The following is a 12,739-nucleotide window of genomic DNA, read 5'->3' as shown; positions in this document are numbered from 1 at the left end:
AAAGAAATTGTTGAAAATGTATTTTTCAACAAATGTTGTGTTGAGTGTCAGCATGACAGAGGGGATGTTGCCTACCCTCACCACCTATTTCATAGACTTCTCGTGATGGTGTTACTACTTAAAAAATAATTGTGGCTCCTTCTCTCTGTCAGATAGGATTTGGGGCGTATCATATAGAGCCCCCTAGTCCCATTACCCCTGTACATATCTACCTCCATCACTCCAGCATCCCTGAACATGTAAATATGGTATTAGAACTGACCCTGTATGTTACTTACTTATTGTGTTCTTCATATTTCTTCTAATTTCTTGTGTGTTTTTTTCTAGTATTAGGCTACATTTTTATTGATTATTACCTTGTTGGGTTTTGAGATGGTAAGAAAGGCCTTTCACTGTACTTGTGAACATGACATTAAAACCTTCATCTTTTAAAAAAAGAAAATACTATAAGGTTGACTATCTAGGCCGACATAGTACACTTTGTGATGATTAGGCTATGTAGGCCTAACTGTGTAACAAGCAACATTCATTCATCTGTCTCACTTCTAGGCTATGTATAAATAAATACAAATACGAAATTGCTGTGAATATGATATATATATATAGGGTCTATATACAGTATGTATAAGTTAATACAACCTATAATAAAGTCAATCACTGTAAAAATACGGACAAATGACGGGAGAAACCGCAGTGTCAATATGTCTTCATCACATATGGGTCAGTGGGTCACATAAATACCCTGGTATCGGCATACAGATCATGAACTAGGATCATGACTTAATGTTGGTGTCGGTTTGCAAGAGTCTAATGGTGCTTTCAAGACAACTGGGAACTCGGGAAAAATGATGTCAAATAATGACGTCAGTGATCTTCACGTCGGAAAGGAGGAGCTCTAGAAAGATTCCGAGTTTCCGAATTGGAATTCCGAGTTGGATGAACGTTCACAAGGTTTTTTTTCCCGAGTTCCTAGTTGTCTTGAACGCCCTGAAGTCGACATCCAAGTTCCAAATTGTTTTGAACACGGCATAAAACTGCTTACTAAGGGCGTAAGTGACACTGCTGTCCCCACGTTCTTTCACTTTGACTCCGCCCACTCCGAGTGGGCATCTCTAAATGACCATCGTTCGCGCGCCGACAGGAGGATGCTTATGGTTTGCCTACGGGGAGATAGGAGGACGTTGTCGAGGTAAGCGGCAGAATGCAGCCTATGACTGAATGAATGGACAGATCAAGCTCTGATGACTAAACGTTGTAGTGAGAAAGAGATGGCATGCATACTGACCGTTTATGAAATGGCCTGTAGGCGCTGAGCTTCTTATTTATTATAGTCTTATATAGATTTTAAGGATCACCAGTGCATGTATTATTTTTTAGGATCCCCTCCACCCCCATTACTAGGATACCCCTAATCAGCGGGTAAACATAACTTGCCCATAACTTGTCCCCCATCACCGCATTTGACTGCTGTCATTATTGTCGTTTATATCTAAGTAGCGTGTTAGCAAACGGTATCCTTTTATATTGAGACATTTTACATACGGAATTGATATTAGCCTACAATAGAGTAAAATCGGACGAAACTTGTAAATAAACATCATAGACGTTGCATTATATAGAGTTCATCGCATGGGGTCCCCACAAAATAAGAGTTGGGCAACCTGTTGGTTTACTGTAATTTAAGATATTTATTGTCCAAATGTGATTTATTTATGCACTGCATTTGAGTATGTTCTAAATTCTAATTATGCACATTATGTCTACATTGTGTTAGAAATGCGTTGTATGCATTGCATGACTTTGGGCCAGTGCCACAGAAGCTTTGGGGACTTTATGAGGTTACTGTTAACCTCCTAGTCAAAAGATCTAGCCCTGTTAAGAATAATGGCGCTATTAATCCTTACGTCCTAGTCATTGCCATTGACGTCCTGCTCGTGTACCCCTGCGACCATTTCGTACATAAAACATCATCAATTCAGGCTGTAAATGTTGGTTTCCTCCTTAACTTGATTTATTAATGGCCCGCAGGACTAAAATAAATGGAGAAAATATGCGTAGGGTTGAGAGTGGGGTATTTTGCACCATTTTTTACATTAAGCATCACTAAGTCAAGGGAAATATAGTATTCTTTCTAACAAATATATGTACATATATTTCAGGATGTTGTGTATCCCTTGAAATAATCAGAATTAATATAAACATAACAGTTTTGAAAACATAGCTAGTCCAAAATAATTGGTCTCTTGGCACAATTTATGGTGTACGTATGGTGTAAATTAAGCATAGGTACAGGGTAAATTGAGCCACCTTGGGGTAAGTGGGTAATGTTGTCCTGAGATGCTGCTAGTGTAACAGTAAAACTTTAGACCGTCCGCGAACCAGGGACCCTCTGCACACATCAACAACTGACACCCGCGAAGCATCGTTACCCATCGCTCCACAAAAGCCGCGGCCCTTGCAGAGCAAGGGAACCACTACTTCAATGTCTCAGAGCAAGTGACGTCACCGATTGAACCGCTATTTAGCGTGCACCACCGCTAACTAGCTAGCCGCTTCACATCCGTTACACTAGTAGGCCAAAGTTAATTCATGGAATGGCATTATGGTGTATTGCATATATTCAATCTATGCCTATGTTCAGATATACAGTGCCTTCGGAAAGTATTCAAACCCCTTGACTATTTCCACATTTTATTATGTTACAACCTTATTCAAAAATATATTAAATATTTTTTTCCCTTCATCAGTCTACACACAATACCTCATCACGACAAAGCAGAAACAGGTTTTTAGAAATATTAGCTAATTTATTAAATATAAATACTGAAATATCACATTTACATAAGTATTCAGACCCTTTACTCAGTACTTTGTTGATACACCCTTGGCAGCGATTACAGCCTTGAGTCTTCTTGGGTATGACTCTACAAGCTTGGCACACCTGTATTTGGGGAGTTTCTCCCATTCTTCTCTGCCGATCCTCTCAAGCGCTGTCAGGTTGGATTGGGAGCGTAGCTTTACAGGTCTCTCCAGAGATGTTCAGTTGGATTCAAGTTCAGGCTCTGGCTGGGCCACTTAATGACATTCAAAGACTTGTCCCGAAGCCACTCCTGAGGTGTCTTGGCTGTGTGCTTAGGGTTGTTGTCCTGTTGGAAAGTGAACCTGTGCCCCAGTCTGAGGTCCTGAGCGCTCTGGAGCATGTTTTCATCAAGGATTTCTTTTTACTCTGTTCATCTTTGCCCCGATCCTGACTAGTCTCTCAGTCCCTGCCGCTGAAAAACATCCCCACAGCATCATGCTGCCACCACTATGCTTCACCGTATGAATGGTGCCAGGTTTCCTCCAGACGTGGCGCTTGGCATTCAGGCCAAAGAGTTCAATCTTGGTTTCATCAGGTTTTCTCATGTTCTGAGAGTCTTTAGGTGCCTTTTGGCAAACTCCAATCGGGCTTTCATGTGCCTTTTACTGAGGAGTGGCTTCTATCTGCCGATGTGAGTAAGTCACCATCAACACCATCCACTCCAATTCGCACATCGCCCCAACAGATCCACAGATAACTCAATCTCTATTGCACTCATCAGATACGCTGCTGTTACTGTATATTATCTATCCTGTTGCCTAATCACTTTATCCCTACGTATATGTACATATCTACCTCAATTACCTTGTACATCTGCACATCGACTCTGTACTGGTACCCCGTGTATATAGCCAAGTTATTGCTACTCATTGTGTATTTATTCCTCATTGTAACGTCTGCTTCCAACTCACACCCTTAAACACGTAGATCCCCTGAACGCAGCTCACTTTCCAGCTCACACTCTCAAACACCTAGATCCCCTGAACGCAGCCCACTTTCCAGCTCACACTCTCAAACACCTAGATCCCCTGAACGCAGCTCATTCTCCAGATCCCAATCACCTGAATTATAATCACCTGTTCACACACCTGTATGTCATTATCACACACTATTTAGTTCAGTTCTTTGCACCCCATCACTGTGAGGTATTGATTGTTTTGGGACACACGGCTTTCGGAGTTCTGTGGTTTCCCTTGATTTACTCCTCCCATGTATGATAGTTTTTACCTGCCTCACTAACAACACCTTTTGCCTATTCCATGCCTGTACTTTAGCCTATCGGATTTCCTGTTATCTACCTATTGCCTGATCTCCCGGACATCTTTACTAGCCTTGCCTGTACTGTTGCCCCTTTGGACCCCATGTGTATGACCTGCCTGCCACTCGACCCAGCTACCCACCTCCTCCTGTGGTCCTTTGCAATAAAAAACAGGGGTCTGGTCCCCCTTGAGGTTCTTGAGAGAGCAGTCAAGGAAGTCAAATCAAATTGTATTTGTCACATGCTTTGTAAAGAACAGGTGTAGACTAACAGTGAAATGCTTACTTACGGGCCCTTCCTAACAATGCAGTGAGAGATAATAGAAAAATAATAATTTGTCATTGTATCACAATTCCAGTAGGTAAGATGTTGACATACACTAAGTTGACTGTGCCTTTAAACAGCTTGGAAAACTCCAGAAAATTATATCATCAAATCAAATCAAATGTATATATATAGCCCTTCTTGCATCAGCTGATATCTCAAAGTGCTTTACAGAAACCCAGCCTAAAACCCAAAACAGCAAGCAATGCAGGTGTTGAAGCACGTTGGCTAGGAAAAACTCCCAAGAAAGGCCAAAACCTAGGAAGAAACCTAGAGAGGAACCAGACTATGAGGGGTGGCCAGTCCTCTTCTGGATGTGCCGGGTGGAGATTATAACAGAACATGGCCAAGATGTTCAAATGTTCATAAATGACCAGCATGGTCAAATAATAGTTATCACAGTGAACAGGTCAGGGTTCCATAGCCGCAGGCAGAACAGTTGAAACTGGAGCAGCAGCACGGCCAGGTGAACTGGCGACAGCAAGGAGTCATCATGCCAGGTAGTCCTGAGGCATGGTCCTAGGGCTCAGGTCCTCCGAGAGAGAGAAAGAAAGAGTGAAAGAGAGAATTAGAAAGAGCATACTTAAATTCACACAGGACACCGTATAAGACAGGAGAAGTACTCCAGATATAACAAACTGACCCTAGCCCCCGACACATAAACTACTGCAGCATAAATACTGGAGGCTGAGACAGGAGGGGGCAGGAAACACTGTGGCCCCATCCAATGATACCCACGGACAGGGCCAAACAGGAAGGATATAACCCCACCCACTTTGCCAAAGCACAGCCCCTAAACCACTAGAGGGATATGTTCAACCACCAATTTACCATCCTGAGACAAGGCCGAGTATAGCCCACAAAGATCTCCGCCACGGCACAACCTAAGGGGGAGTGTCAACCCATCATGGCTTTAGAAGCTTCTGATAGGCTAATTGACAATATTTGAGTCAATTGGAAGTGTACCTGTCAGTGCCTCTTTGCTTGACATCATGGGAAAATCAGAAGAAATCAGCCAAGACCTCAGAAAAACAATTGTAGACCTCCACAAGTCTGGTTCATCCTTTGGAGCAATTTCCAAATGCCTGAAGGAACCACATTCATTTGTACAAACAAAAGTACGCAAGTATAAACACCATGGGACCACGCAGCCATCATACCACTCAGGAAGGAGACGCGTTCTGTCTCCTAGAGATGAATATACTTTGGTGCGAAAAGTGCAAATCAATCCCAGAACAACAGCAAAGGACCTTGTGAAGATGCTGGAGGAAACAGTTACAAAAGTATCTATATCCACAGTAAAACGAGTCCTATATCGATATAACTTGAAAGGCCGCTCAGCAAGGACGAAGCCACTGCTCCAAAACCGACAGAAAAAAGACAGACTACGGTTTGCAACTGCACAAAGATCGAACTTTTTGGAGAAATGTCCTCTGGTCTGATGAAACAAAAATATAACTGTTTGGCCATAATGACCATCGTTATGTTTGGAGGAAAAAGGGGGACACTCGCAAGCCAAAGAACACCATCCCAACCGTGAAGAACAGGAGCAGCAGCATCATATTGTGGGAGTGCTTTGCTGCAGGAGGGACTGGTGCACTTCACAAAATAGATGGCATCATGAGGGTGGAAAATGATGTGGCTATATTGAAGCAACATCTCAAGACATCAGTCAGGAAGTTAAACGCTTGGTCGCAAATGGGTCTTCCAAATGGACAGTGACCCCAAGCATACTTCCAAAGTTGTGGCAAAATGGCTTAAGGACAACAGAGTAAATGTATTGGAGTGGCCATCACAAGCCCTGACCTCAATCATATAGAAGATTTGTGGGCAGAACTGAAAAAGCATGTGCGAGCAAGGAGGCCTACAAACCTGACTCAGTTACACCAGCTCTGTCAGGAGGAATGGGACAAAATTCATGTTTCATGTTTCAAGCAGACAACCATAGTCCCTGTCCCCAAGGAAGCCAATGTAACCTGCCTAGGTGATTACCGTCCCGTAGCACTCACGTCGGTAGTCATGAAATGCTTTGAAAGGCTGGTCATGGTTCACATCAACAGCATCCTCCCAGATACCCCCAGGTGGTAAGGGTAGGCAACAACACGTCTGCTGCGCTGATCCTCAACACTGGGGCCCCTCAGGGGTGTGTACTTAGTTCCCTCATATGTACTCCCTGTTCACACATGACTGCGTGGCCAAACACGACTCCTACACCATCATTAACAGTGGTAGGCCTTACTATCGAAAACGATGAGATAGCCTATAGGGAGGAGGTCAGAGAACTGGCAGTGTGGTGCCAGGACAACAATCTCTCCGTCAATGTGAGCAAGACAAAGGAGCTGATCGTGGACTACAGGAAAAGGCGGGCCGAACAGGCCCCCATTAACATTGATGGGGCTGTAGTGGAGAGGGTCGAGAGTTTCAAGTTCTTTGGTGTCCACATCACCAACAATCTATTATGGTCCAAAAACACCAAGACAGTCGTGAAGAGGGCATGACAAAACCTTTCCCCCCTCAGGAGACCGAAAAGATTTGGCATGGGTCCCCAGATCCTCAAAAAGTCATAAAGCTGCACCATCGAGAGCATCCTGACTGGTTGCATCACCGCCTGGTATGGCAACTGCTCGGCATCTGACCATAAGGCGCTACAGAGGGTAGTGCATACGGCCCAGTACATCACTGGGGCCAAATGTCCTGCAATCCAGGACCTATATAATAGGCGGTGTCAGAGGAAAGCCCAAAAAATTGTCCGAGACTCCAGTCCAAGTCATAGACTGTTTTATCTGCTACCGCACGGCAAGTGGTACCGGGATGCCAAGTCTAGGACCAAAAGGCTCCGTAACAGCTTCTATCCCCAAGCCATAAGACTGCTGAACAATTAATCAACCCCCCTCCACTTGTTTTGTACACTGCTGCTACTCGCTGTTTATTATCTATGCATAGTCACTTCACCCCTACCTACATGTACAAATTACCTTTAACCTGTACCCCTGCACACTGACTCGGTACCGGTACCCCCTGTATATAGCCTCGTTATTGTGTTACTTTTTATTATTTTTTACTTTAGTTAATTTGGTAAATATTTTCTTAACTCATCTTGAACTGCACTGTTGGTTAAGGGCTTGTAAGTAAGCATTTCACGGTAAAGTCTACACTGTATTCGGCACGTGACAAATAAAGTTTGATTTGATCTGATTTGATACAGAATATAGCCCTATTTGGTAAAAGACCAAATCCATATAAGCTAAGAGAAACAACAGTCCATCATTACTTTAAGACATGAAGGTCAGTAAATACGGAACATTTCAATAACTTTGAAAGTTTCTTAAAGTGCTGTTGCAAAAACCATCAAGCTCTCATGAGGACCGCCACAGGAAAGGAAGACCCAGAGTTACCTCTGCTGCAGAGGATAAGTTCATTAGAGTTACCAGCACCTCAGAATTTGTAGCCCAAATAAATGCTTCATGGAGTTCAAGTAACAGTCACATCTCAACATCAACTGTTCAGAGGAGACTGCGTGAATAAGGCCTTCATGGTTGAATTGCTGCAAAGAAACCACTACTAAAGGACACCAATAATAAGAAGAGACTTGCTTGGGCCAAGAAACACAAGCAATGGACATTAGACCGGTGGAAATCTGTCCTTTGGTCTGATGAGTCCTAATTTGAGATTTTTGGTACCAACCACTTTGTCTTTGTGAGACGCAGAGTAGGTGGACGGATGATCTCTGCATGTGTGGTTCCCACCGTGAAGCATGGAGTAGGAGGTGTTATGGTGTGGGGGTGCTTTGCTGGTGACACTGTCTGTGATTTATTTAAAATTCAAGGCACACTTAACCAGCATGGCTACCACAGCATTCACTAGCAATACACCATCCCATCTGGTTTGCGCTTAGTGGGACTATCATTTGTTATTCAACAGGACAATGACCCAACACACCTCCAGGCTGTGTAAGGGCTATTTGACCAAGAAGGAGAGTGATGGAGTGCTGCATCAGATGACCTGCCTCCATAATCACCTGGCCTCAACCCAATTGAGATGGTTTGGGATGAGTTGGACCACAGAGTGAAGGAAAAGCAGCCAACAAGTGCTCAGCATATGTGGGAACTCCTTCAAAACTGTTGGAAAAGCATTCCAGGTGAAGCTGGTTGAGTGAATGCCAAGAATGTGCAAAGCTGTCATCAAGGCAAAGGGTGGCTACTTTTGATTTGTTTAACACTTTCTTGGTTACTACATTATTCCATATGTGTTAGTTCATAGTTTTGATGTCTTCACTATTATTCTACAATGTAGTAACTATAAAGAAAAACCCTTGAATGAGTAGGTGTGTCCAATATTCTGTATATTTAAAATTGAGTTCATAAAGTCATCTATATTTTATTACATATAATTAATTTATCTTCTATTTTGAACCACCACATCCACATCTTCTTCGGCTGACACTTGGTTATTTCACGACAAACAGCACCAGTTACTGGAATTCATATGCTTCATATGAGCCTGTTATGAGCTGCACATAGACAGCTTGTCTCTTCTTAGGCAGTTTTGTATAGTGGCAGTTTTTGCAGAGCACTACAACTTTAATAAAGCCTTCATAGATGCTTTAAAAACATTCATAGATGCTTTATAACACTTACTAAACTCACATTTTACATGTGTGTTGCACTCAATAACATTACTACTTATTGTGAAACCTTTGGTCATATAGCATTACAATTTTTATCTTCACTGTGTTGGATAGTTAACACTGTATTTGTTTTTGTGTTTTTTTCCAGGCACTGCCAAGGAGGTGAGTTCAGGGAAAATCCCTTTTCAGCCTCAAGCCACGTTCACCACCTCTATAATATCCAGTATGGCTGAAGAAATGCCTTCATGGACCTCAGAAAGGTTTGTTGATAAAGTATACATTTCAAAGAGAAGTATCCGGAAAAACTTAATAAACAAAATGCACTATGTTTCCCACGTGCCCTCAGAGAGTGTAAAAGTCAACACTGCTCACAAAGTGGAAAGTGACTCTAACCCATCTGATAATGACGACACTGACTCCCAATCAGGTGGTAGCTACACTGGGATGATTTATTTAAACCCACAAACACCTACATGGACTCTGGCTGAGAAGTTTGCTGGGCTCAACTCTGGAAAAGACAAGAGACTGTCTCCCAATCAGGACCTCTGTAGTCCTCCAGGTTCACCCGCAGCCATTAAACATAATGTTGCCAATAGGAGAGGTTCTACAGGTCTGGAGGGGGTCTACTCAGACTCGTCACAACAGGAGGAAGGCAACATCAAGAATGGTACTAAAAGACTTTTGCAGAGGAAAGTGTGTAGCGGTGATCCTTCCGATCTGAAGCTGCGTCTGGTGAGAGAGATCAGGCCCAAAACCAAGGAGTCTCTGTCTGATGTTCGTCATGATGTGCGTGATGTACGTGGTAACAAGTGTAATTGGAAGGGTGGAGAACCGCTAGTCATTCCCCCTCCACTAAACAAGGCTATGGCCATGATTGATGCCTGTGAGGATAAGGTGCCTATAGTGTTTGCTGCCATGAAGAAACGTGGAGTGGAGGGAGACACAGAGAACCGGCCCTACAAGTGCACTCACTGCAACTGGGCCTTTAAGAAGTCCAGCAATCTGCAGAGTCATCTGGATACTCATAGTGGCCTGAAGCCTCATATATGTGACCTGTGTGGCAAAGCCTATTCTCACCAAGGCACACTGCAGCAGCACAAGCGCCTGCACACTGGAGAGAGACCGTACCACTGCCCCTTCTGCGAAAAGACGTACATCTGGTCCTCCGATTACCGCAAGCACATTCGCACGCACACCGGAGAGAAACCGTACGTGTGCGAGACCTGCAGCAAGGACTTTGTGCGCTCCTCGGACCTGCGGAAGCATGAGCGCAACATGCACACCAATGAAAAACCCTTCCCGTGCACGCAGTGCGGCAAGACCTTCAACAAGCCACTGTCCCTGCTCCGCCATGAGCGCACTCACCTGGGCGAGCGGCCCTTCTGCTGTCCTATCTGCGGGAAAGCCTTTGCCGTGGCCAGCCGCATGGCAGAGCACCAGAAGGTGCACACCGGGTTGAGACCCTACACCTGCCTGGTCTGCACCAAGTCCTTCACCAAGTCCTCCAACCTGCTGGAGCACCAGGCCGTACACAGCGGTATCCGCCCCCACAAGTGTCCTCAGTGCGGGGTGGCATTCGCCATGGTGTCCCGCCTGGTCCGTCATCAGCGTGTCCATACCGGAGAGAGGCCCTACGACTGCACAGGCTGCAGCATGTCCTTCAGCCGCACAGCTGCTCTGAAACGCCACCAGGAGCAGACGTGTGCCGGGAGGATCTTTGTCTGTGTGGAGTGTGACAAGGCTTTCCAGTGTGCCTCTCAGCTCACTGAGCACATGGTGAGCCATGAATGACCCTACTGCTGCCGCTGCTACTGCTGCTAGTGCTGCTACTGCTGCTTCTGTTGTTGAAGACTGATTTATGCTGTTTGGGAGCTACCCTCTCATAGAGTACAAACAGTTGGTCTAATCAACCTTACTGATCTCTACATGCTACGCTCTTAGAAAAAAGGGTTCCCAAAGCGTTTTTCGGCTGTCCCCATAGGAGAACCCTTTTTGGTTCCAAGTAGATAGCACCTTTTTTGAAGGACAACATCCTGCTAGGCTGCTAAGCCTTAAAATATAGTGCCTTTAGAAACTATTCACACCCCTTTCCTTTTTCACAAGTGCCCTCAACCGGTACGATGCATTTTGCATCATATGATGTTGCGTTTTCCATCATATGATGCTCAATGCATCATACACGTTGTATTTCTGTATTTTATCTTGAAGTTGTATATCTTGAAAACTTGATTGCTGACATGGAAAACATTTTGGGACTATATAAAAAATGGACTAATGAAACAAATACCAAAAGATGGTTTTGGGGTGGAATTTTCCTTTTATGGCTGTGATAGGAGAAAACTGAGGATGGATCAACAACATTGTAGTTACTCCACAATACTAACCTAAATGACAGATTGAAAAGAAGGAAGCCTGTACAGAATAAAAAATATTCCAAATCATGCATCCTGTTTGCAATAAGGCACTAAAGTAAAACTGCAAAAAATGTGGCAAAGCAATTCACTTTTTGTCCTGAATACAAGGCATTTAGTTTGTGGCAAATCCAACACAACACATCACTGAGTACCACTCTTCATATTTTCAAGCATGGTGGTGGCTGCATCATGTTATGTGTATGCTTGTTATCGGCAAGGACAAGGGAATGGAATAGAGCTAAGCACAGGAAAACCTGGTTCAGTCTGCTTTCCAACAGTCACTGGGAGACAAATTTACCTTTCAACAGGACAATAACCTAAAACACAAGGCCAATACGCTAAAACACAAGGCCTTGCAAAAGTATTCACCCTCTTGGCGTTTTTCCTATTTTGTTGCATTACAACCTATAATTTGAATGGGTTATTATTTGTATTTCATGTAATGGACAAACACAAAATAGTCCAAATTGGTGAAGTGAAATGGAAATAATAACCTGTTTCAAAAAATTCAAAAACATCTCAGTTTATATACAGCTATTCTGAAAGGCCCCAGAGTCTGCAACACCACCAAGCAAGTGGCACCATGAAGACCAAAGAGCTCTCCAAACAGGTCAGGGACTAAGTTGTGGAGAAGTACAGATCAGGGTTGGGTTCTAAAAAAACTTTACGAAACTTTAAACATCCCACAGAGCTCCATTAAATCCATTATTTCAAAATGGAAAGACTATGGCACCACAACAAACCTGCCAAGAGAGGGCCGCCCACCAAGACTCATGGACCGGGCAAGGAGGGCATTAACCAGAGAGGCAACAAAGAGACCAAACATAACCCTGAAGGAGCTGCAAAGCTTCACAGCAGAGATTGGAGTATCTGTCCATAGGACCACTTTAAGCCATACACTCCACAGAGCTGGGCTTGATGAAAATAATAAGTAAACATGTTTGGTGCTTGCCAAAAGGCATGTGGGGGACTCCCCAAACATATGGAAGAAGGTACTCTGGTCAGATGAGACTAAAATTGAGCTTTTGGCCATCAAGGAAGACGTTATGTCTGGCACAAACCCAACACCTCTCATCACCTCAATAACATCATCCCCACAGTTGATTTATTTTATTTTTATTTATTTCACCTTTATTTAACCAGGTAGGCTAGTTGAGAACAAGTTCTCATTTGCAACTGCGACCTGGCCAAGATAAAGCATAGCAATTCGACACATACAACAACACAGAGTTACACATGGAATAAACAAACATACA

At 43.7% G+C, this 12,739-nt stretch overlaps 1 protein-coding gene across 1 annotated transcript; it reads left to right on the top strand.

Annotated features, from left to right (window-relative positions):
• The first annotated feature begins 958 nt into the window (after positions 1-958).
• On the top strand, positions 959-11,318 carry znf648 (zinc finger protein 648). The gene is made up of 2 exons (XM_024422023.2): positions 959-1,189; positions 9,218-11,318. Exons 1-2 carry the CDS (start codon positions 1,117-1,119, stop codon positions 10,858-10,860), a joined length of 1,716 nt encoding a protein of 571 aa, XP_024277791.1. The 5' UTR covers positions 959-1,116; the 3' UTR covers positions 10,861-11,318.
• The last annotated feature ends 1,421 nt before the right edge of the window (positions 11,319-12,739 follow it).

Source organism: Oncorhynchus tshawytscha, linkage group LG05 (genome assembly GCF_018296145.1).
Source record: "Oncorhynchus tshawytscha isolate Ot180627B linkage group LG05, Otsh_v2.0, whole genome shotgun sequence".
NCBI classification, from domain to species: Eukaryota; Metazoa; Chordata; class Actinopteri; order Salmoniformes; family Salmonidae; genus Oncorhynchus; species Oncorhynchus tshawytscha.
Note: the sequence above shows the minus strand (reverse complement) of the source record. Positions and strands in the feature narration are given on the sequence as shown.

What these genes read in the sequence shown, in the direction of transcription:
- znf648 (XM_024422023.2), top strand. Translation starts at nt 1,117, where the DNA reads ATGACCATCGTTCGCGCGCCGACAGGAGGATGCTTATGGTTTGCCTAC. An exon ending in GATAGGAGGACGTTGTCGAG is followed by an intron (nt 1,190 to 9,217) that starts GTAAGCGGCAGA and finishes GTTTTTTTCCAG; the next exon opens with GCACTGCCAAGGAGGTGAGT.